Here is a 25,668-nt window from a genome sequence, read left to right as displayed (position 1 = left end):
AGTGCCTTGTTACTTAAGTCCGTTGATTTGTCAAGTTGAATTGAATAAAATGGTGAATTTTCCACCATTTTTATAACTTGATTTTCTTTTTTTTATTGGTTAAAGGTGTTTTTTTAATTCTTTATTGTTGAAAGTATTACATATGCCCCCCTATACCCGCATTGTCCTCTCCCAGCCTTCCCCTGCCCCCCAACCCCAGCCTTCATCACCCCCCCCACATTGTCTGTGTCCATTGGTTATGCTTATATGCATACAAGTTCTTTGGTTGATAACTTGATTTTCAATATCTTCAGCCATGTCTTTAATTCTGTGTTTGACAGTGTGAGCGGACATAGGAATTGCTTTTAGTGTCTGGGCAGCCTGCTTTCCCAAAACCTCTTCACAGGCTTGGAACATGCAAAGCTTAATTAATTCTTCTCCAATCGTATACGGCTTTTTATTCTCCGCGATCTGAAGTGCTATCAGATAAGAAGCCTTTGATAAGGATTTATCTCCAGTCATTTTTGTTAGAGCAAGTACTTGCTTTTGCACATTTTCATGCATTCTTTGAAAATATTCAAGTGGTTTTTTAGCTAAATCTGGGTGTTTTGATTGCAAGTGTCTTTTGAGTTTCGAAGGTTTCATGGCATCATTGGATAAACTCTCAGAACACACAACACAAAGCGGCCGTGGATCCAGCTCACTACCAGGTTCTTGAACAAATCCAAATTTCAAGTAGTTCGAATCATATTTTCTTAATACTTTCAGTGTTTTCTTCTCTCCACCTCTAGCTCAAATGTTTTTCCAAATGGTGCCTGACGAGGACTGTGGAGACTGATTCATTGATCAGCTCACGGTTAAGTGAAGTACACATGTTACTATTGTTACTCAATGCAGGAGCTGCCATGACGCTCACTGGCCATTATCATTAGTTACATTATCTTTCGTATTACTAAAGAAATGCAAAATATTCCTTTGCTTTTTTTTCACTCATTATGGGTTTATTTCATTCGAATCTAAAACCAAACAAGTAATGATAGTTATTAAAGTCAAACTATTTGTGCCATTATATATAACAGTTAAAGGAAATACACAGTTACATACAGTACACAAATAAAATGAAACAATTGGATGAGAATCGGTAATCGCGGAGCGGGTGACTGCTATAATGGCCAAAACAATACTGAAGCCACTTGCACCTCTTGTTTCCCCCTCTCTAGATACTAGAAAGGGGAACTCATGAAGTGTACTAGACTCTAGTACAATTTAGTGCAATGTAAAGGCAAAAAATTGTCATTCAGTCAGAATATAAGAATTTCTTAGAATATTTTTTGTTTTATTATTATTTATTAGGATTAATAAAACATAAACATGCAAATAATGTCCAAATTTTTCTATGGACCACCAAAATTTTCTCACAGACCACCAGTTGGCTACTGCTGATCTATGGAATCCTAGATCTCATTTTATTTTTTAAAATACATTTTTATTGATTTTAAAGAGAAGGAAAAGGGAGAAAGAGAGAGAAATCTCAATGATGAGAGAGAATTATTGATCGGCTGCCTCCTACATGCCCCCTACTGGGGATCTAGCCTGCAACCCAGGCATGTGCCCTTGACCAGGAATCAAACCTGGGACCCTTCAGTCCCCAGGCTGAAGCTCTATCCACTGAACCAAACCAGCTAGGGCTAGATCTCATTTTAAAAACTTGTGTGTGGAGAACCAAGATGGCGGCATAGGTTAACGCCGGAGTTTGCTGCTTTGAACAACTACTTCAAAAGTGAAACCAAAAAACGGAAGGGACATCACCCAGAACCACAGGGGCGCTGGCTGAGTGGAAGTCCTACAACTAGGAGGAAAGAGAAACGCATACGGACACTCAGAGGAGGCGCAGTGCTGAAGTCAAATTCTGAGGTGCGGAGTGCGCGGAGCGGGCTGGCGGCGGAGGGCGCGGTTGTTGTTTTCAATCGGGAGGGAGTCGCAGACTCTGAGCTCCAGATACAGGCGAGTCTTTAGGGACCCAAACTCAGGCGGGAGAAGCGGGACTGTCTGGCTTCGGTCAGAGCGAGTGCAGCTTTCTCTCCGAGCTTTGCAGCGGGTGCTGGGACTCAGAGAGGCAGAGCCCCTTGGGACAGGACTGAGAGCCGCCATAACTGCTCTCTCCGGCCCACGCTGTTGATCCTGTTCGACCCGCCCTGCCCAAGCCCTGCACAGAGGCATTTGCCGGATAGCCTCAGGCAAAGGCTAGATTAGCACCTCCCTAGAGGACAGAAGTTCTCTCACCGCTGAATCTCATAGCCACTTGGCCTGGAGGTCAAACCCTCCCTGGAATTAGCTACAGCAATCAAGATTTATCTATAAGACTGCGAACAAAGACCACTAGGGGGTGCACCAAGGAAGCATAACAAAATGCGGAGACAAAGAAACAGGACAAAATTGTCAATGGAAGAAATAGAGTTCAGAACCACACTTTTAAGGTCTCTCAAGAACTGTTTAGAAGCTGCCGATAAACTTAATGAGATCTACACGAAAACTAATAAGACCCTCGATCTTATATTGGGGAACCAACTAGAAATTAAGCACACACAGACTGAAATAACGAATATTATACAGACGCCTGACAGCAGACCAGAGGAGCGCAAGAATCAAGTCAATGATTTGAAATGCGAGGAAGCAAAAAACATCCAACCGGAAAAGCAAAATGAAAAAAGAATCCAAAAATGCGAGGATAGTGTAAGGAGCCTCTGGGACAGCTTCAAGCGTACCAACATCAGAATTATAGGGGTGCCAGAAGATGAGAGAGAGCAAGATATTGAAAACCTATTTGAAGAAATAATGACAGAAAACTTCCCCCACCTGGTGAAAGAAATGGACTTACAGGTCCAAGAAGCGCGGAGAACCCCAAACAAAAGGAATCCAAAGAGGACCACACCAAGACACATCATAATTAAAATGCCAAGAGCAAAAGATAAAGAGAGAATCTTAAAAACAGCAAGAGAAAGAAACTCAGTTACCTACAAGGGAATACCCATACGACTGTCAGCTGATTTCTCAACAGAAACTTTGCAGGCCAGAAGGGAGTGGCAAGAAATATTCAAAGTGATGAATACCAAGAACCTACAACCAAGATTACTTTATCCAGCAAAGCTATCATTCAGAATTGAAGGTCAGATAAAGAGCTTCACAGATAAGGAAAAGCTAAAGGAGTTCATCACCACCAAACCAGGATTATATGAAATGCTGAAAGGTATCCTTTAAGAAGAGGAAGAGGAAGAAAAAGGTAAAGATACAAATTATGAACAACAAATATGCATCTATCAACAAGTGAATCTAAGAATCAAGTGAATAAATAATCTGATGAACAGAATAAACTGTTGATTATAATAGAATCAGGGACATAGAAAAGGAATGGACTGACTATTCTTGGGGGGGAAAGGGGTGTGGGAGATGTGGGAAGAGACTGGACAAAAATCGTGCACCTATGGATGAGGACAGTGGGTGGGGAGTGAGGGCGGAGGGTGGGGCGGGAACTGGGAGGAGGGGAGTTATGGGGGGGAAAAAAAGGAACAAATGTAATAATCTGAACAATAAAGATTTAATTAAAAAAAAAAAAAACTTGTGTGTGAATAAACAACTTTGCAATTTCAATATGACTTTTTAAGAAACATCATATATTCCATAGTCAAATAAAATCTACCATAGTAAAAAATATTTTAAAGACAGACATGAGGGAGATAGAAAAATTAGTAGCACAGGGCTTTTTTCCCCCCGTTTAATATGCTTCTAATGCCTCAAGTTATAGGTAGACATGTTGGAACATATCTTCTATATATATAAAAGGCTAATATGCTAATAAGTGTCACTCCTATGGTCCGACAGGTCACTATGATGTGCACTGACCGCCAGAGGACAGATGCTCAACGCAGGAGCTGCCATGACGCTCACTGGCCAGCACCATGGACCTGGCATGGACAAACTAACACTCAGATTCCCCCAAGTGGGACACAGACCCCAACACCACCCTGGAATGACACCTCACCAAATTGCAGCCAATGCTGCCAAGACCCCATGGCGCAAATGTGACCCTGTTGCTGTGGGCTCCTGGTGATGATGTCACATAGCAACACCTGGCTTCTTCTCCCTAGCAACTAGCCTCCTTGAAGTTTCTCCAGCCCAGGAACACAGGTGGAAAGATTTTACACTTTAATTTTAATTTTAATTTTAATTTTAATATATTTTATTGATTTTTTACAGAGAGGAAGGGAGAGGGATAGAGAGTTAGAAACATCCATGAGAGAGAAACATCAATCAGCTGCCTCCTGCACACTCTCTACTGGGGATGTGCCTGAAACCAAGGCACATGCCCTTGACCGGAATCGAACCTGGGACCCTTGGGTCCACAGGCTGACGCTCTATCCATTGAGCCAAACTGGTTAGGGCCATTTTACACTTTAACCAAATGTCTGTGAAGTGTTTTCCCATGCCTCATCTCATTTGATCCTCACAGAAGTCCTGGAATAGGTAGATAGGAGACTCGGTGGAATCCTATTTTCTTTGCATTAGTCAGAAAATGGAGATTTAGAAACTTGACCCAACTGAAAAGAAGTAAGAAATGGTAGACCTTGAAAATGACTTCAGGTTTTCTCACTGTGCAGAATATAGTCAAACACTGCTGCAGTTAAATATTTTACTCTCGCCGAAACCGGTTTGGCTCAGTGGATAGAGCGTCGGCCTGCGGACTGAAAGGTCCCAGGTTCGATTCCGGTCAAGGGCATGTACCCAGTAGGAGATGTGCAGGAGGCAACTGATCGATGTTTCTCTCTCATCGATGTTTCTGGCTCTCTATCTCTCTCCCTTTCTCTCTGTAAAAAAATCAATAAAATATATAAAAAAAAATATTTTACTCTTTGTTCTCCCTGTGTGATCTACAATAATAATCTGCTTCATGTTGATATTTACTGCTGTGTCGCTGACAATCTCAACACTGCTGAAAGAGAAGTTAGGGTGCTTCACTGGGCTGGAAAAAGTTTAGGTAAATCAGAAAGAAGGTCTAATTAAGAAAGTTTAGTCTATGTATATAAAAGGCTAAGTTGACTCGTGCATGCGCGATACATATAAAGCTCTTGCTGGTGCCATTCATATGCTTGTGTTTCGATCTGTCACTGTTGATCATGAATTTGGTTGATACTTCTATTATAGAGAAAGGGTGAATAGCGATATTAAAATATTTCTTCTAATTATTTTCCTTTCACTGTGCATGAATTCATGCAATGGGCCACTAGTAGTTATATAAATAAACAAACTATTTCTGTTAGAAGGAATGTTTAGAGATAAAATCACTTAGAAAAGTTTGAAAGAAAAGTGGATTCCCATGAGACTTAGAAAAACTAGCTTTTTAAATGAAATGCTTTAAAGAAAAATAAATTCTCAAGTTTGCTAAGTTTATATTAGTCTCTTGGCTGTACAAAGATGGCACCATTTTTACATGACTATTACATTCAAAAGATAACATTTCCTTTTGGAGTAACAATTGTGAATGTACCTAATGCCACTGAATTGTTCACTTAAAAATGATAGATTTTTTTTTTTAATGAGTGAGGGGGTAGAGGGACATTGAGGGAATAAGGACACATATGTAATACCTTAATCAATAAAGAAAAAAATTTAAAAAATAAGCAACAAAAAATGATAGGTTTTATTTTATGTGTATTTTCTACAACAATAACTAAGAAGATTATACCATACTTTTGTTACAGAGAACCAGAATAAATCAAGCAATGCTCAGAGAGTTTGGAGTCACACTTTATTCACCTCAGTGGGCTTAGAGAAAATGAATTAAAATTCTAAGCAGAGCTACAAGCAGAACTTCCCTTTTTATTAAAGAGCCAGCCCTATGTGTGCTTAGTGGTTATCTCGCTGGTGGCCTTGAAAACTACACAGTTATATCCAATTAAAAAATACACCTGGCATGGCATTGAGAGTATGGGCGTTTCTAGTCTCTGGCCTACAAGATCAGACAGCTAAGTTTATCTTCCTCATTATTCAAGCAGGCTAACGCAGGCTAGAAAGCAAAGTTATTTTTTAGAATAAGAGGCCATCTAAAGAATAGCAGAGAATTCTAAACAGTAGTTGTACAAAATAGGGGTTAGCCTTCTCACTTTCAGATAGAAATCACAGAAGTCAGGAATAGAAATGGTTTGGAGACTGAATCCAGACTTGTGAGAAATACATTTTATTATTTTTATACATTGTGGAAATGTTATTTTTGTCCTGTCTTGGAATGCTGTTAATTTTTGAAAAGGTTAAATTATGACTCAAATTAAAAATGATCATGAAATATTTTTCAGCACAATGAACTGCTAAGATTATGAAAATTGTTGAAGGAGGTAAGTGTATTCAATATAATAAAAACAAAATGTAATATGTTAAATTTCATACATACATAGACAATAAATGCTAGGATATCATTGCTGGGTTAAATACAAAACTGGTTAATATCATAAGGGCAATAAATTTTAGACATTGAGGTTATCTGTTCCACTAAACAGAAATCATTTCCATGTCAGACAAAATATCTACAAGTTAGAATCAGCCTCATAGAATTTAAAACTTGTTCAATCAATAGAAAGTGAAGCTCAGCTCTGCGCTGAAATGATGTCCAGTAACCGATGTTTTCTTCACACAAGTTTTGTATAATTTTTCTGACAGTGCAACGTGCTCCCCCCTTCTAATATGCAAGAGTTATGGGAGCAATTTTCAAACTTCATCTCACGGCACACATAAACTAATCACTAAAAGTTTGCGGCACACCAAAAAAACCTATTTTTTGCCAGTTTGACAAAAAACAACAACAGGTATAATTGTGATTCATTCACACAGGACAGCTATTGTTGTGTTGGCTGATGTAATTTTTTTATTTGACAGTCAGGGAAAGAGGTCAGTGCCCCTCACTAAAAAGTCAGCTATTGCATGGTTTAAAAATTCTTGTAGCACACTGGTTGAAAATCACTGGTTTATGGAAATAGGGCAAAATGGCAGTTTTGCCTTCCTTCACAAACCATAAGTGTTAAAAAGGATCATCCTGATGGTGGAAATTGGAGTTTGAATGTATCTTTTGCCTTGCAATACTTTTTAAGACAGATCTTGTGTGTGTTTTCACATGTCACCCTGAATTTTAGAAATAATAAGCTAAATCACTTTGTCTCTAAACTCCTCATCCAGTGTTCCTCGCCATCCCTGGGCTCCCACAGAACAAGAACTAGGCCTCGGGCTTGAAGCTTTGGGTCCAAATCCAGCCTTCCTCTAGCTATCTTTACCGTCCTCAGGAGCTTCAGGTTCCATAGCCAGCAGCTCAATCCCAGAGGCAGAAGCTTGTACTGCAGGGGGCCGCAGCAGACAGGGACTGCGGGGTCACATGGGCTGAGGGTGGATCATGTGACCGCGCTCGCCTTTGGGCGGGCCTAGAGGTGTATCCTATCTCCTACCGAAAAGAGTCAGGAAGCTTATACACCTGAGGATTGACAGACTGCTGCCGGGGGACTGGTAGGATGTTATGGTGGGTGGGTGGTTGTCTCTCCGTGCCGCACTAGCCTGAAACCTAGTCGCGGAAGACCAGAATTACAGTATTTGCTGCTAGAGGAAACAGCCCCGCGGGCAATTGCGAGCGTCTTTGCTGGGTCTGTGTTTTGTCCAGGAGCTCAAGAGGCAGGAAGTCATCCCGTGGGAGGCACAAGTGGAGAGAATCGGTGATCGCTTGCAGAGGAGATAGGAACGCAGAAGGTGGGTGCGAGACTGGGAAATGGCCTCTGCAGGAGGTGGTGGGTGAGACTAGATCAGTGGATCCCAGCGTGGGGCACGTGCCCCGCAGGGGGGCAATTTGAGAATGAGTTAACAGTGATTTTTTTTTTTGCATTTCTTATGGTTCTAGGGGCCTCATATACAGTATATAAATATGTATTGTGCCATATTTATGCATTTCAGTTCTCTATTATATTTTTGAAACTTTATTTGCTATTTTTATATCACTTCATATTATTATTTTTTAAACAATTTCATAGTGATTTCTTCCTCAGTACTTCAACTATCCTTTCGTTCTTTTTCTTTTTAATGGATGCCATGTTCTTTGGAAGCTTGTTGAGACCAAGTTAATGGCCTTTTAGGCTTCCCCCATGAGAATAAGAGTTCACTTTTTGTATAATAAGAATTATATGTCACGGGGGTAGGGTGGCATCAGGATTTTAGAGATGCTTAGGTGGGGCATGGCCAAAAAAAGGTTGGGAACCACTGGACTACATCCTGGTAGAGAAAGTGCCTGAGACCCTCCTGCCTTCTGAACATCTGTTTCCTTACCCCCAGGCTCCCTTCCCAGTGTTGATTCTGTGTTTCTATGTGTGGGTGAGGGAGGTGGACACATGGAGGGAGTTAGCTGAGGGGAGCCTAGAATTTGGAAACCGTGAAGTGACATTTCGTGAACATGCAACTCATATAAACCAGTAATCCTGGCTCTGGAAAAGCAGGTGTGAGGATAGGAACCCTGAGCTACACCGCTGTCCTCAATCTTATTTGCCACTCTATTTTTTGTCTTTTCTAGAGGATGGGGGTTGCTAAGACCAGCTCAAAATTGAGAGAGGGTGGAAGAGAAGAAGGGAGTGGGGAATATATCTGCCTTATGCTCCAAGGCTCCAGCTCCCTGAAGGAATGAATCCCAATGTGAACAACTCTAGAGAAGGGGGTTTGGAGACAGATTCAGGAGGAGGGAACCTAGGTGCTGAGACCATTGGCAGAGAATTTCTCTTTGGGATACTGCCAAGCTTTAAACTCCCAAGATAATATCTGGATCTCAGCCCTGGGCAGCATCTCCCTCCCATCTGGGAATACAAAAGTGGCTATTCCATTTGAGGTTCCCTTTCTTTTTAGTCCTGGGCTTCAGAGTAGGATCTTTCTGGGAAACAGTTGCAGAAACTGCTTTGTGGATGGTCCCGTAGTTTCCCCTCTACAGATGCTTTGCTCTCTTCCATGTATTTTGCTCTCTGCCCAGTTTTTAGGACTTGTTCCTTTGGTCTCATTCTAGGTAGCAGCCCTTGATAAGTTCTTGTCTTCTTTCTAACAGAATATTACCAAACCTGAGGGGGTCATGGGGACCCCTGGTGCCCCTAGGCTACACACCAAGGCAGTTTAGGAACGTGTCACTAGGAAATAATTAATTTCCCTAAGGCTACTCATATCCTTATTTTTATTCTCGGTATAGAATTGAAACTGTGCTGTAATACTACTGCAGGCACCCATGTTTACATTTAAAAGCTAGGATTGAGCAGTGGACTTGTGGGGTAAAATTACAGAGATTGAGGCCTAGGATTGACTCCTCCTCTCTTATCCCTGCCTCCTTTGTTATTCTCTTTCCTCCACTCTCCAGCAATATAGTAAGGTAAGTATTGGGGCCAATTTTCAGATTACGGTCTTTCGGCTTAAGCTCTGTTGTCTCTGGTCTGTGTGTGTGTGGTTATAGAGTTTGACAAAAGAGACTACCTCAAACATAGTGTGGTATGGAAAGAATATATCTAAACTTTGTCCCTGGTTGCTAGCACAGACCCTCAAAAAGCTTTAGGGAATTCTTGAATGATAGGAGTGTCTTTGTTTTGCCAATGAACTGACATATGGTGGGCCCTTAGATAGCTTTAGGATGTGGCTGGTCACCTATTAGGAGCAACCACATGATTAGAGTTAGAACCTTAGACCACAGAGGGAAGGAGGGCTGGATTTGGGGCTCAATCGGGTGGCCATTGATTTAATCATGCATATATAAAGAATCCCCAATGAAAACTCAGGGTTTTGTGGAGCTTCCTGGTTGGTAAACACAGTGATATCCAGGGAGGGTGATTTGCCCTGAACCTATGGGAAAAGGGCATGGAAGCTATGTGTCTAAGATCCTTCCAGACCTTGTCCTGTGTGTAGCCTTTATAATAAAACTATAATGTGAAATATGGTACTTTTAGTAATTTGTTTTTCTAGTAAATTATCAAACCTGAGAAGGTCATGGGAACTCCTGAATCAGAAGCATGGGTTATTGTCCCCAAGACTTGTAACTGGCATCTTACCTGAAATGGGGGCAGTATTAAGGACTGCCTTAAATCTGTGGAGTCTAATGCTAACTCCAGGTAGTTGGTGCCAAAGAATTGATGTCATTCTCTTAGCAGCCACTGCTGGATTAGTATCTGTAAACCTACCTCTGATCCTATGCATCATACATAAATCAGTTAAAATGAAGGAGGCAGAGCCCAGCAGTATATTATGGGGCGGGGGGCAGCATATGTTTTTGTGACACATGCCTGCACTTAGATGATTTTTAAAGTTCTGTATAATTTTTTTTTCTTATCAGAACTCTCGCAGCCTAGAATTCCTGTTGGGGTCATGCGCTTAAATTTTTGGGAGCTTCACATTGTGGTCTTGCTGGATGCCTCTTAGTCCCACTTTCATGGGAAGGAGATACTTAAGCAATTCACACCTGTGGAATTTTTTAGTCTCAGCCCAAGGGCAGGGTAAGTAGTGTGTGTGTGTGTGTGTATCCAAGAATGAAGATGATTATATTCTGATCACTCCTTTTTTTCTGGGGTATAGTTAAAGTAAAAAGCTCACCACTCACATGACCCTTTTGTTTCTGCTCCCTTCCTGGATAAATATTACTTGGATCTCATGTAATAAGGTAATAAGGGTCCGTTCAAATATCATTTGAGCCCTGGCCGATGTTGCGCATTGGAGTGTTGTCCTGTATACCAAAAGGTCACAGGTTCGATTCTGGTCAGGGCACATACCCAAGTTCTGGGTTCAGTCCCTGGTTGTGGCACTTATGTGAGGCAACTGATCGATGTTTTTCTCTCATTTTGCTGTCTCTCTCTCTTTCTCCTTCATTCTTTGTCTCTCTGTAGAATCAATGAAAAACATATCCCTGGGTGAGGATTTTAAAAAAAATGTCAGCTGACCCACCTGGAGACAAAATTAGAGTGGATTTGCCATCTCTCCAATCATAAATGAAAGAAAGGTATTTTCTTATAGCACAGCTGGACTTAGCACCCACTGACACTCTCTGTCCCCAGTTTCAAAAGCGCAACCTTCAATGGGATCTCATTTATAAAATACTACCAGGTTCTCTATGCAGGGTTTCAAGGCCCTCACCTTTCCATACAATTCCACCTTTCCATCTCCATCTCCCAACACTTTCTTCCAAGTCAGAGTCAGGACTAGAATAAGGTAAGGACACAGTTTGAGGAGGCACTCACAGGTGCCTTCCCCTAATCCAAACCCTGCTCCACTTTGCCTGCACTCAAGCCACATTGGGCTGTTATTTCCCAACCCAATTGTGCTCTGTGCTTTACTACTTCTGTGCCTTTCCCCACTGTTCACTCAATCATCACTACTCTCACAATCCTTTCTCTGCCTAGGGAAACATTCATCCTTTCTGAAGTCTTTCTGATACCCTCACCTTTACTGTTTGCCCCTTGGTAGGAAGTAACTCCTCTGCACAGGTTTTTATTTGCATTTGTTTCTTTATGGTATGTACTGGAGTCTTTTTTAATGAATAAGACGGAATTCGGATAGAAGTAACATAGAGGAAGAAACTTGGACTCTGTAAGTGTGAATCAAACCCATCTGTCTGACTGCAACACCTGAGCCTTATGTTACTTTGTTACAATAGTAATGTTGATATATTGAGTGCTTGGTTTGTACCAGATACTATTCTAAGGGTTCTAACTGTATTAACTTATTTAATCCTCAAAACAAACGTATGGAGTACATGCTGCTGCTGCTGTCCCCATTTTACATATGAGGAAGCTGAGGCATAGATTGGTTAAGTAACTTGGCCGAGCTCACTGAGCTGTTTAACAGAAGAGCTGAGATTCAAACCTTTGTAGTTTGAATCTGGAGTTGGTGTGCATTACCACTATGCTGTGTCTATATCCCTCTAGTGCTGATGATCACTAAAAGCTGCCATCATCACTGTCACTGTCTTCATCATCAGATTTTCCTTATGTTACCCGAAAGGGGTTCTGGCCCTTAGAGGGTCTGACTAGGGCAGACCCACTGTGTGGGTTCTTGACCTCATGCAGGAAAAAGTTCACAACACAAGTCCAGGTGAATTTTAGAGGACATTTATTAATCTGGGGACAGGGAAAATAATAAAGGGCTGGGAAATGAGCCTAGGCTGGTCTGCTTTGGCTTACTAATAAGTCAGAGAAAAGGGGGGCTTGGGGTCAGGTTCAGGGGGTTCGCCTCGGAATGAACTGCCGTTGTCCATTGCTGCCCTGGATGCAAGTCTCATGGGGACCCTTAGAGTTTAGGAGATGTGTGCCTGTGGGAGAAGAAGGGAGGGAATAAGAGGGGAAAGGGAATGGCACGGGCTGCTCCCCGGGGGAGAGGGGAAGTGCTGGGTCCTTTGGGGGCTTTTATCTCTTTCTTGAAGGCAGGAATCTTAGGGGAGGTCTCAGCAGAATACTCATCAGTTTTCTAGGTGTGCTCCTTCAGGGTTATGGTCTCCACTGATTGGTCAGTGTCAGGGCAGGGTCCTTAGTCATTGCAGCTTGTCCTGGTGTCACCTTACCTGGTTTTGCTGCTTTTCTGGGCCTGGAGTTCAAATACAACTGAGCCCTAGATGTTATCTCTAGGGAGATGACCTTCTGTATCTGCTATAAATTGTTCTGCCAGTTTGTTCAGTTTCCCTATTCCACTTGTTCTGATTTACTAGCCTGTCTCACAGCTTATAGCAAAGTACTCTATTCATCATAAACTTAAACCTGTGTATAGTTAGACCTCCTGTCCCCTACCCCCTTCTTCCTGTGTATCAGCCTATTCCAGCTTTCCCTTCCTTCCCAACATAATGGTCAATCGTAGTCCATCATTTTTACTATGCTTCTACCTTATCATATATTGTAGTGCCTGGTTCCACTGTCCTAGCAAAATCCAAGCTCTTGATAAATTCCAAATATCCACCTGTTTTTATACCTGTGTTGCTTAGTGCAGTATGCCTGGGGGAAGTTAACCAAACCTTTCTGACTATTGACACTATGAATTTACCTTTCTCAAACTCAGTACAGCCCTCTGAATTGAACACAGATAACTCTGATATATTTACATTATGGACATTTCATAAGGATGCACTTTCACACAATGACTCCAAATTGAAACCAGGCTTACCTATGAGCTCAAGTATTTAATGTATCTTTGAATCCCCCTAGATAAGTAAGGGTTTAGGTTTTCTGCCCAAGGCTTTCCTTTTATATCTAGAATAAAAGCCAGTCGCAGTTGTCATACCTCTAGCAATTATTAGGCAAGGCATTCAGAATCTACACTTTTCCTTTCACATGGAAACATGAGTTCTGCCACTGGTTTTAAGAGGTAGGTGCTCACTGACGACAAAAGTCAGGAACTATTATTCACTGAACAGTTGTTCAATGCCTGAGCATACATATCATTTAAGATTGTTCCATTTTCATATAACAAATAACTGAACTAAAACTAAATAAGAAAATTTATGATTCAGATATTGGATGTACTGAAGCCTCGATGGGTGTTTGATTCAGCTAAGGACTCAGGTTTTTTTCCATCTTCTTCTACCATTCACAGTATCAGCTTCCATCTGAAGGCTGGAAGCTTGATGGCTGCAATGATTCTAGGAGTCAAGCAACTTCCTAAGAAAAGAAGACAATTTTTTCCTGATTGCCTTTTTTTATGAGTGAGGACACTTTATTTCATCCTTCTGCAGTCTTCTCCTAATGTCTCATTGAGCAGAGTTGGGGTTAAATCATCACCCTTCCTAAACCAGAGAGCACCAAGGGAATGGATTACCCCTACACAATGCAGATTCAACCCTGGAACTGCGATCAGCCTCCCTGAGACACATGACTACAAGGAGAAGGGCGGCATATTTATGCAAAAATGACGTTCTTTTAGTAAGGAGTTGGTTATGGTAGGCAAAACAGTGTATTACAAAGCATTGAGGTTATAGTAATAAAGAGCACAGGGCAATGTCTTAGCAATTAAGACCACTAAAAGCTACCACGGTGTTATCATCTACTCTTCCCTACTTACCCCAGCTTACCCCATAATATGACTAGATGACATTTTAAAAAGGAACTAGACAGACCTGATACATGCAGGTATTTCAGAATATCAGATGGTTTCTCATTTTTCAGATCTGAAGTTCAGCTGAAAAGAATAGGACAAAAGCTGTTCACTGGCCTTTAACTACAGGGTTAAAATCCATAGGCCAGCTTTCCAATGTCAGTTGTCATGTAGATAGTTTGGAAGTCATTGCTTTTGTACTGAAAACCAGAAAAATAAAAAAGCTGAACAAACAGAATCAATGACTTATCTTAGACCCATAAGAAAACATGTCACAGGGCAAATGACCACCCCGAATTCTGGAGAAAGGACAAATCTGGGGAGTCATAACCTATCTGTCCTTACATAGAGCACAGACAGCTAGAGACATAAACAGGGCAGAAGACTTAAAGAGTAAATTTGACAAATTGCTGGAGACTGAGTGTGGAATAGTATGAGAGTGAGAAACCCAACCTGCAGTCTTAGAGGTTTCATGGTCTTTAAATCCAGGAACTCTAGCAGGTTCTTATAGTGAACATCCCAGAAAGATCTTATGGCTCCAGCAGTGGGAGAGGAAGTGTGCTCCTGTGAAATAACCCAGAGCCTTCTCCATGACAAAGACCTCTCTGCAGTGGAAATACTTTCCCAGAGGTTATCTCTGTTAAAGGAAAGGCATTCCTCTTTAATCTACACTAATAAAAGAGAAAAATGGTAATTGGCGTATGACGATACCCTTTTCATTGGCTAATCAGGGCCATATGCAAATTAACTGCCAACTAAGATTGGCAGTTAACTGCCAACAAGATGGCGGTTAATTTGCATATGTAGGCACAATGCAGGGAGGTGAAAGGGAAAGCAGGAAGAAGCCCCCTGCCACTGACAGTGATCGGAAACCCAGGGGGGAGCTAAGAGCTGGGGGGCAGGGCAAAGGCGGCCCTGGGGCCGCCTTTGCCCTGCCCCCCAGCCATGATCAGAGAATCAGGCGCCTTTGCCGCCCTGGCCAGTGATAGCAGGAAGTAGGGGTGGAGCCAGCGATGGGAGCTGGGCACGGTCGAAGCTGGCAGTCCCAGGAGCTAGGGGCCTCTTGCCTGGGCCTAATGCGGAGACCACGATCGTGGGGCCGCTGCAGCTGCGGGTCCTCGCTGCCCGAGCCGGATGCCTCAGCCAGAGGCGTTAGGCCTGGGCAGGGGCGGAGCCTGCAACCGCGGGGAGCTGGGGGTCCCCTGCTCAGGCCTGACACCTCTGCCGGAGGCCTCAGGCCTAGTCAAGGGGCCGATCCGGTGATTGGTGATCGGAGGGTGATGAGGGTCAACTCCTCTGGCCGAGGCATCAGGCCTGGGTGGGGGGCGGAGCCGGGGATTGGGGGGATATGATGGTCCCCTTGCCCAGGCCTGAAGCCTGGGTCAGAGGCGTCAGGCTTGGGCGGGGTGTGTTGCAAGCGATCAGAGGGAGATGTGGGTCCCCTGCCCAGGCATGATTCCTGGGCCAGAGGCCTCAGGCCTGGGCAGGGGCCAGAGCCAGTGATTGGGGGGAGATGGGGGTCCCCTGTCCAAGCCTGACACCTCTGGCGGAGGCGTCAGGCCTGGGCAAGGGGCCGATCAGGTGATCAGAGGGTGATGGGGGTCTACGCCTCTGGCTGAGGCATCAGGCCTGGGCAAGGGGCAGAGCCAGCAATCGGAGGGGTCTGGGGGTCCCCTGCCCAGGCCTGATGCCTGGGCCAGAGGCATCAGGCCTGGGCTGGGGGCAGAACCAGTGTGGGGGGAAATGAGGGTCCCCTGCCCAGGCCTGACGCCTCTGTCAGAGGCGTCAGGCCTGGGCAAGGGGCCGATCCTGCGATTGGAGGGTGATGGGGGTCAACGCCTGAGGGCTCCCAGTATGTGAGAGGGGGCAGGCTGGGCTGAGGGACACCTCCCCCCACACACACACCCAGTGCACGAATTTCATGCACTGGGCCCCTAGTGTATATATATATAATTGATTTTTTTACAGAGAGGAAGGGAGAGGGATAGAGAGTTAGAAACATCGATGAGAGAGAAACATGGATCAGCTGCCTCCTGCACATCCCCCACTAGGGATGTGCCCGCAATTGAGGTACATGCCCTTAACTGGAATCGAACACGGGACCCCCGAGTCCGCAGGCCAATGCTCTATCCACTGAGCCAAACCAGTCAGGGCGAAAGGTACTCCTCTTAACCACCCACTCTAGTCTTCCATTTTCATGTAAAAGAGAGAAAGAAGCTAGGAAATATTTGTGAAGGACACAGCCTAGGGACCCAGGCCCACAAAGGACTAGAATTTAATTGTAAGATTATAGAACATTTCACACATTTTTACCATGTCACAAGTGTCCAGTATAATAGGAGTGGAGTACAGCTAAAGGAGCTATAATGTGCATAGATTCTGCAAGGAGTAATTAGGGAAGCCCAAAGATAAGGAAGACAAAAATAAGGACACTAGAGGAATCTGAACACCAGCACCTACAGCTACAGCAAACATTACGCACAGCTCAACTGCTAACCAGCCTAACATAAAACTTCTTGCTAAGGGTCTATTCACCCAATTTCAGCCTGTGTAATTATCAGGGAATTAAAAATACGTATGGCTCTCCTCCCCCCCTCACAGCCCGCAGTCCCCACAGCCCCTCCTCTCCCATCGCGTCTGGAAGGATGGCTGGTGGGATGGAGGAGGGGGAGGTGGGCAGACAGAGCTGTCTGGGGATGCACAGACCAAGGGCGCTTTGTATCCTTCCGCTGCAGCGACCAGCCCAGCTCCGATGGACCTCCCTCCCCATCCGCCCCCCAGGCCCCCGCCCGCCCGCCGACCCCCTGATTGTAGCGCCAGGAAGGGCGCTGCCGTGGGGGTGGTCGCCAGGCAGGGGGCCGCGCTGGTGCCCGGAGGCGGGCTGGCGCTAAGCCGCCCCTCGGGCTGGGTCTGGTCTGGCCCGGACCCCGGCCGGCCCCGCCCCCTCGGGTCGGAACTACGGTGGGCCCAGGGGGGCGTCGAGCCCATTCGTGCTGTATCCCTCCGCCCCTTCCCGACACCCTCGCTGCCAGCGCTTCTGTCGCAGCCTGCGCAGCCCCTGCCGGTTTGGTGCAGCGGCGCGGGGGCGGGACGCCTCTTTGCGGTTCCGCGCTCACGGCCGGCGGTGGGATCTGCGTGAGCAGCTCTGAGAGGCGGGGAGGACGACCACCAGGCCCCGAGCCTGGAAAGGCAAGTGGGGGGCGGGGGGCGGGGGGCGGGGGGCGGCCCCGCTCCCACCCGCTTACAGCCCGCGCCGCGACCCTGGCATCCTGGCGAGGAGGAGGCGAGCCGGGCTGTCGGAGCCGGTCCCCGAGAGCGGAGCGGAGCGCAGCGCCGGGGACCCCGGCGAGGACGCGGCACGGGCCGGGCCAAGGCGCAGGGGGCCCGAGGGGCTTCCGGGCGTTTGCGGAGGCGAAGCACGCGCGCTGCTCCCCAGCCGGCTCTCCGGCGCCCGCGCCCCGCCTTCGAGGTGTCTGTGCTGGGAGAGGGCTGAGGGGAGGTGCTGGGAGAAATGGCGGAGCGGGAGCGGGAGCGGAGGCGGGGGCGGGGGTGGGGGTGGGGGTGGGGGCGCTGGGGCGATGGCGATGGCTGCTCAGGGCCGTGATTGTGGAAAGGGGCCTGTTGGGCCCTGCGTTCTGGGTGCTCTCCCTTCCCACAGGCGCCCGTTGATGCCAAAGCCTCATGTTTGCGTGGTAGGTCCGGCGATTTAAGCAAAAGTAAAACTCAGTGGTTAAATTAAGACACCAAATACAGCCTCTTAATGCAGCAGTTTTATTTCCTTCTATGTTTAGATCTTCCACCAAATTAAATTCAAGCAAATGACAGGCTGAGGAGTCCATCGATTTTCATGGGAAGGGTCCATATAAACAAATAGTGTGCTGTTATTCCCCTTCCTTACTTGGCAACTGTTTACTCAACATCCCAGCCTACTTTAATATATTGAGGTAATGGCGGTTCAGAATAGAGGGGACAGTTTTCTGTAGAGACCATTTCTAATGCATGAAGTCAGTCTGCTTATTTCAAACTAAATTCCATCTCCATATACCCTTCACAGCCTCTCTCATTTTGGTGCAGAGGCAGTCTCACAAAAGCTTCTGTAGATTTCCTGAGAGTGGATACCTGAGGAACATGGATGTTGAGAGGCATTTATTTACTTATTTCCTGATTCTTGAAAAGGAGGTGTTAGGACCTGAATTCTGGGTTTATGTCCATCAACCTGATATTTTTCTATTACTGTCAATATTTTCCTGGTGTTTTGCTGAAAACCCCTCCCTCTTTCTGTATGGCATGACTCATCTCTAGCTAGAAGACTGTTCTTTGGTGGGAAAGATAGCATCTCCTGAGATCCCCTGCTGTGGGCTGGCTGGTATAGGTGGTGAATGAGATAGGATCTATGTATGCCTGGAGAAGGAAGGGCTGGGATATGCAAAGGTCCTATTGAAAGAATAGTTCCATTATCTTTACTGCCTTCTTTCTAAATACATTTGTCTATTTTCACTACCCACTCTTGCACCTCATTTTTGTTCAGGGAAAAGAGGTGTGGCCTCTGCTGGGGAAATGACTGACTTCAGAGTTGGGAGATGTATGTAATTAGACAAACTGCAAGTCTTAGGGGAATGAATGGGGGATCATTTGGCAAGAGCAGACAGATGGGAAACATATAACATGACCTTGAATGTACAAAAGTGTATGTTATAACAGTTGTCATGGTTGTTGGGCCATCTCAGTCTCTTCTGTTTTCTCTTCTCTGCCTGTTTGTCTCTGTAGGTTTATTCCTTTATCAGTTCCTGTAGAAATCTGTAGGTAGCTGTTGACTTTCAAGAAGACCAAAACTGTTCATTTGGACCCAAGGTGAGTGTGAGCATGAGCCACCCCTACTAATTGGGGATGGGAATTGGGTGTTGAGAAGTGGGTGAGACAGATGGAGCCATTGTCTTCTAGCATTCTAGACAACTGTGCCCTCACATTCCTGTTTAGGAAAGGGGGGGGTGAGAAAGGGTTGTGCTTATAGGATAATTGACAGACATCCAGGAAATGGGGAAAGAAACCATGAGGAGGACAAAGCCAGAAACATACAGTTGACCCTTGAACAACATGGGTTTGAACTGCGTGAGTCTACTTATAGGATTTTTTCCAATTTACCACAGTTGAGTTTATCCACACAGTTCTACTGACTGCAATTAAAACCTACATTGTTCATGGTTCAGCTCTGTGGTTGGGAATCTGTGTTTGTGGAGAATCGACTTTAGTTATCCATAGATTTTCAACTTCAGCACCCCAACCCTTGCATTGTTCAAGGGCCAACTGTATAACCAAAGCTCCAGATCTGGAAAGATACCTAGGTATTGGGTCTAGAAACCACAGTGCATGTCTTTCTACTGAAACTCTGAATTCCAGCCCATCCTGTGTTTTTGTCCATAGGTCTGCCTGTGATTTCAGCTGTAGGGCTTATCAACACTGGAAGCAATCAAGAAAGGAAGACCAGTGCAGGTTGGTGTGAGGCCTACCTGGATAGACCTGTATGGTATAGTGGTACATACCAAAGGGGCTGGATGCTTTGTAGCCTCTCTCACTTTCAGCAAACTTTCCCATCATCCCTGATCCTGTTTAATGCAGAGAAGAGTGTGGTAGTGCCTGAGCAGGATGTTGGACATTAGTGGGAGTGTGGAAGGGATAAAATGAGGTAACTCCCACTTCTCCTACCAAACAGTCCATCTCTACTCTCTCATGTCCTGTTTGGCTGTCTGCACAGATGAGCACAGTTGGAAGAGGCTTAAAGCCCATTTCCTTCTTCCACCTTAGGTCCATCTCCAGCGGTGACTGTGGTGGCCTTGGAGTGGTGGAAGAGTATCACTTTCAGCAAGTCTGCACTCAGGAACCATCATCTTCCCTCAGTCTGAGTGCCTCTGCCCTCTGTCTGTATCATTGACAGAAGTTTTGTGTTCAGAAAGGGGACTGTGTGACTGTTGAACTGACAGTTGACTCTAACTCTTGCTACAAAGTTGATCTCTCACCCCGTGAAAGTGTCAACATATTGACCCGGGACTTGTTGAAAACCAAGGCCAAGACTCTATAGGGCTATTGATACAACTGGGCTTTAACCATGGGTGGGAAAAGAAATAAGGGCAAAACTGCAAAAAGGGCTAGTGTAGAAGCTAAAACAAAGAGGGAAGCTACTGGCGTAGGCAGACCTGTAGCCAAGACCCAGGCCAAAGCAATAGCCAAGCCAGAGGTTAAGGCAAATGCAGTGGCACAGGTGAAGGCAGTGTCTAAGAAGAAGACTGTTACTGAGAAGAAAGGAGCCCCAGCAAATTTCAGTCCCAAAGTTGAAGATGAGGCCACTCAAGTGTCTCAGTGTCGTTCTGTGAAAAAGGCCGAGGATAAGAACAAGTCCATGTGTAAAGATAAGGCTGGTATTGATACCTGTGCTGGGGAAGAGACCAGTGTTGGTTCCAGGTTCCAGAATGAAGAAGAGACTGATAATAGTTCCAGTGCCAAGGATGAAGGTAAAGCTGATACTGGTCCCCCATCCTGTGCTGAGAAGTTGGAGCCTGTGGCCAGCACTAGCTGTAAAGCTAGGCCAGGCACTGAAGAGGAGGAGGAAGAGAATGTTATTGGGAACTGGTTTTGGGATGGAGATGAAACTAGTTTTGACCCTGATCCTAAACCTGTGAGCAGAATACTTAGGCCCCAGCCTGTGGATGAAATTAATGAAAAAGATAGGCCCAAAGACTGGTCTGAGGTAACTATCTGGCCCAATGCCCCTGCTGTAACTCCAGCAGTGTTAGGATTTAGATCTCAAGTCACATCTGAGACAAAGCCTCCTTCATATATTGTCCTGGGCTCAGCTGAGGAAAATACTCATGCTTTGCCTGAGGAAACAGAGAGTCTTTCTAAGAGCATATTCTCATGCTCAGAGTCTATCCCGGAGCACCCATTTGGTTCTGAGCCTTGCATTCAGACTATAGAGCAGATTAGACGCCAAATCAAGATCAGGGAGATGAATGGGATTAAGCCATTTGCTTGTCCTTGCAAAATGGAATGTTATATGACTTCTGAGGAATTTGAAAAACTTATTACCTTACTTGAGTCAACTACTGATCCTCTCATTCATAAAGTAGCTCAAATTGCAATGGGGATCATTAAGGTTCATCCATTTGCCCAAGAGTTCATTAATGAGGTAGGTGTAGTGACACTTATTGAGAGCTTGCTTAGTTTTCCTTCCTCTGAAAGGAGAAAAAATGCTGTATTTACTCTGAATGAACCTGGTGGGCTTGAAAGACACCGCAAGGTTGAATTACATGTTAAACATATGTGTAAGGAAACCATGTGTTTTCCCTTGAACTCACCCGGACAGCAATCTGGCTTAAAAATACTGGGGCAACTGACTACTGATGTTAACCGTCACCATATTGTTGCCAGTTATCTTTCAGACTTTTATTATTTGCTTTCCCAGGGAAATCGTAAAACCAGAAATCTTGTTTTGAAGGTACTTTTGAATATGTCTGAAAACCCAGTTGCAGCCAGAGACATGATCAGTACAAGGGCATTAGCAGCGTTAAAACTAATCTTTAACCAGAGAGAAGCAAAAGCCAGTCTCGTTAGTGCTGTGGCCATATTTATTAACATAAAGGAGCATATCAGAAAGGGTTCAATTGTAGTTGTCGATCACTCGAGTTACAGCACACTCATGGACCTTTTCCGTGAAGTTAAAATGATTATTGAAACAATGTAAAATGAGCCAGAAATAGAACACAGAACAATCTCCAAATTCTGATGAGATAACTTCTACTTCTACCAAACAGTCCATCTCTACTCTCTCATGTCCTGTTTGGCTGTCTGCATAGATGAGCACAGTTGGAAGAGGCTTAAAGCCCATTTCCTTCTTCCACCTTAGGTCCATCTCCAGCGGTGACTGTGGTGGCCTTGGAGTGGTGGAAGAGTTTCTTCCTCTGTTCTCAAAGAGCCTTGCATAATATTTTGTTTGTTATAGTGTGCACATTATAAATGATGTCTTTAACACTATTATTTGTGGTAGTCTCTAGGTTTGAGCTAGACCATTTTGAGGTTATCAAATATTATTACATTGTGAGCTGAAAATGTTGATTTTTATCTTGTGTAGATGGGGTACTTTTCAACATTTTACTTAAGAAATTAGTGAACCAGTTCATCCTAAATAAGCTAACTTGTTTATTAGTATCTGCTTAGATCCATTTGTGGCTTCAAATGGCAAAAAAAAAAAATAGCCTTAACTTATAATCTAGTTGCAGAAATAAAGCATATACACACAAAAAGATAACAGATCATAAATGCATTCGCGCACACATACCCATTGTGAAATGTACACTCTCAACATAAGGTAGGTGTTTCTATAAGATGTTTAATATAAGAATTAAGTTTCCTCCTATTCTGCCTGCATCATATAGCATATTCTACAACCCAGAAATGGCCCTGAATCCTAGATAAAATGTAAGATTCACTTTTAAATGTCGCTACTACATTTATAACTCATTGTTAGGCTACTTTATTTATGTCAAAGTCATCTCACAGAAGAGAAAGGAGGTACGTGTAGGGAGGAAACATTTGCTGAGTACCTGCTCTTTTCCTGGCAATGTGTTGGCACTATACAGGTTTTTCCCCCCTCTTCTGGCAATGGTCCTGTGAGCCTAAGTACTGGTAGTTATTTCTTTTTTATATAACTCATTGTGGATCACCTCCAATGAGAATTGGGGAGGTTAAATACTTTTTTTCCTATATTCCCATAGAGGCAGGTGGCATATAGCTGTTCTGTCTATTTAAAAAACCATTTACTATGCGACCTTACAGTCCTCTCACTTTTTTTAAATATATTTTTATTGATTAAGATATTACATATGTGTCCTTGTCCCCACGTTACCCTCTACCCCCCCCCATGCCCTCACCACCCCCCATTGTCCGTGTCCATTGGTTAGGCCTATATGCCTGCATGTAAGTCCTTTGGTTGATCTTTCCCCCTTGCCCCCACCCTCCCCTACCCTCCCTCCAAAGCCCCACAGTCCAATGAATGCCTCTCCGTCTCTGGATCAGTCCTTGTTCATCAGTTTATGTTGTTCATTATATTCCACAAATGAGTGAGATCATGTGGTATTTATCCGCTCTCCAGTTCCATCCATGCTGTGGCAAATGGTAAGAGTTCCTTTTTCTTCTTCCTCTGCTTAAAGAATACCTTTCAGCATTTCATATAATGTTGGTTTGGTGGTGATGAACTCCTTTAGCTTTTTCTTATCTGTGAAGCTCTTTATCTGACCTTCTATTCTGAATGATAGCTTTGCTTGATAAAGTAATCTTGGTTGCAGGTTCTTGCTATTCATCACTTTGAATATTTCTTGCCACTCTCTTCTGGCCTGTATGGTTTCTGTTGAGAAATCAGCTGACAGTCGTATGGGTACTCCCTTGTAGGTAACTGACTTTCTCTTGCTGCTTTTAAGATTCTCTCTTTGTCTTTTGCTCTTGGCATTTTAATTATGATGTGTCTTGGTGTGGTCCTTTTTGGATTCCTTTTGTTTGGGGTTCTCCGCGCTTCTTGGACCTGTAAGTCCATTTCTTTCACCAGGTGGGGGAAGTTTTCTGTCATTATTTCTTCAAATAGGTTTTCAATATCTTGCTCTCTCTCATCTTCTGGCACCCCTATAAGTCTGATGGTACGCTTGAAGCTGTCCCAGAGGCTCCTTACACTATCCTCGCATTTTTGGATTCTTTTTTCATTTTGCTTTTCTGGTTGGGTGTTTTTTGCTTCCTCGCATTTCAAATCATTGACTTGATTCTTGCGCTCCTCTGGTCTGCTGTCGGGAGTCTGTATAATATTCGTTATTTCAGTCCGTGTATGCTTAATTTCTAGTTGGTTCCCCAATATAACATCGAGGGTCTCATTAGTTTTCTTGTAGATCTCATTAAGTTTATCGGCAGCTTCTAAACAGTTCTTGAGAGACCTTAAAAGTGTGGTTCTGAACTCTCTATCTTCCATTGACAATTTTGTCCTGTTTCTTTGTCTCCGCATTTTGTTATGCTTCCTTGGTGCACCCCCTAGTGGTCTTTGTTCGCAGTCTTATAGTTAAACCTTGATTGTTGTAGCTAATCCCAGGGAGGGTTTGACCTCCAGGCCAAGTGGCTATGAGAATCAGCTGTGTCAGCTGCCCCGACCCGCGGGACAACAACGGGGGAACCAAGAGACACCCTAGGAGAATGAGACAAACAAGGAACACGAAAGAATGGAGGCAAGACAAGTCAGTCCTGATCAAGCCTCCAACTTTATTCTCACCGCGGCAGAATATATACTGTTTTAGGGAAGGGGGGTGGGTAAAGGGGTCTATGGGCAGTAACCTAGAGATTTATTAGGCTCCTGATGGCTGTGCTTATCAGCGGAGATGTGTGATTTAGCAGGCTCTGGATGGCTGTGTGTTTATCAGTGGGGATGTGTGATGTAGCAGCTGTGTGAAGGCAGTTTATCTTTAACTGCTGGCCAATTTGCAAGACACAGGTGGTTTCTGGTAATTAGGAGTTTCTGGAAACTTATAGTTCTTAAGATGGCTTTGTCTAAGCCAATATCTTTAATGGCTCCCAACAGTCAGCAGTGAGAGAACTTCTGTCCTCTAGGGAGGTGCTAATCTAGCCTTTGCCTGAGGCTATCCGGCAAATGCCTCTGTGCAGGGCTTGGGTAGGCGGGTCGCACAGGATCAACAGGGTGGGCCGGAGAGAGCAGTTATGGCGGCTCTCAGTCCTGTCCCCAGGGGCTCTGCCTCTCTGAGTCCCAGCACCCGCTGCAAAGCTCGGAGAGAAAGCTGCACTCGCTCTGACCAAAGCCAGACAGTCCCGCTTCTCCCGTTTGAGTCTGGGTCCCAAAAGACTCGCCTGTATCTGGAGCTCAGAGTCTGCGACTCCCTCCCGATTGAAAACGCCAACCGCGCCCTCCGCCGCCAGCCCGCTCCGCACACTCCGCACCTCAGAATTTGACTTCAGCACTGCGCCTCCTCTGAGTGTCCGTATGCGTTTCTCTTTCCTCCTAGTTGTAGGACTTCCACTCAGCCAGCGTTCCTGTGGTTCTGGGTGATGTCCCTTCCGTCTTTTAGTTTCACTTTTGAAGTAGTTGTTCAAAGCAGCAAACTCCGGCGTTAACCTATGCCGCCATCTTGGTTCTCCCGACAATCACTCTGGGTTCCTTTTGTTTGGGATTCTCTGCGCTTCCTGGACTTGTAAGTCTATTTCTTTCACCAGGTGGGGGAAGTTTTCTGTCATTATTTCTTCAAATAGGTTTTCAATATCTTGCCCTCTCTCTTCTTCTGGTACCCCTATAATTCTGATGTTGGTACGCTTGAAGTTGTCCCAGAGGCTCCTTACACTATCTTCATATTTTTGGAATCTCTTTTCTTTTATTTTTTTCAGTTGGGTATTTTTTGTTTCTTTGTATTTCAAATCTTTGACTTGATTCTTGGGATCCTCTTGTCTTCTGTTGGATCTCTGTAAATTATTCTTTATTTCAGTCAGTGTATGCTTAATTTCTAGTTGGTCCTTTTTCATGTCCTCCATGGTCTCACTATACTT

The 25,668-nt window shown here is 44.6% G+C and overlaps 1 protein-coding gene across 7 annotated transcripts; it reads left to right on the top strand.

Moving 5' to 3' along the window:
* Positions 1–7,383: 7,383 nt before the first annotated feature.
* GPRASP3 (G protein-coupled receptor associated sorting protein family member 3) lies at positions 7,384–22,368 on the top strand. Of its 7 annotated transcripts, XM_059680150.1 has the most exons (6): positions 7,384–7,521; positions 7,673–7,758; positions 10,355–10,514; positions 18,859–18,942; positions 19,513–19,581; positions 19,894–22,368. In XM_059680150.1, the coding sequence occupies exon 6, from the start codon at positions 20,195–20,197 to the stop codon at positions 21,824–21,826; it is 1,632 nt and encodes a 543-aa protein (XP_059536133.1). In that variant the 5' UTR covers positions 7,384–7,521; positions 7,673–7,758; positions 10,355–10,514; positions 18,859–18,942; positions 19,513–19,581; positions 19,894–20,194; the 3' UTR covers positions 21,827–22,368. The 7 variants fall into 7 exon arrangements, with proteins under 7 accessions (XP_059536133.1, XP_059536132.1, XP_059536137.1 ...); XM_059680149.1 differs by lacking the exon at positions 10,355–10,514; XM_059680154.1 differs by lacking the exon at positions 19,513–19,581.
* The last annotated feature ends 3,300 nt before the right edge of the window (positions 22,369–25,668 follow it).

This window comes from Myotis daubentonii, chromosome X (assembly GCF_963259705.1).
Source record: "Myotis daubentonii chromosome X, mMyoDau2.1, whole genome shotgun sequence".
Taxonomy (NCBI): Eukaryota; Metazoa; Chordata; class Mammalia; order Chiroptera; family Vespertilionidae; genus Myotis; species Myotis daubentonii.
Note: the sequence above shows the minus strand (reverse complement) of the source record. Positions and strands in the feature narration are given on the sequence as shown.

Coding starts and splice junctions, on each gene's coding strand:
- GPRASP3 (XM_059680153.1), top strand. CDS start 20,195: ATGGGTGGGAAAAGAAATAAGGGCAAAACTGCAAAAAGGGCTAGTGTA.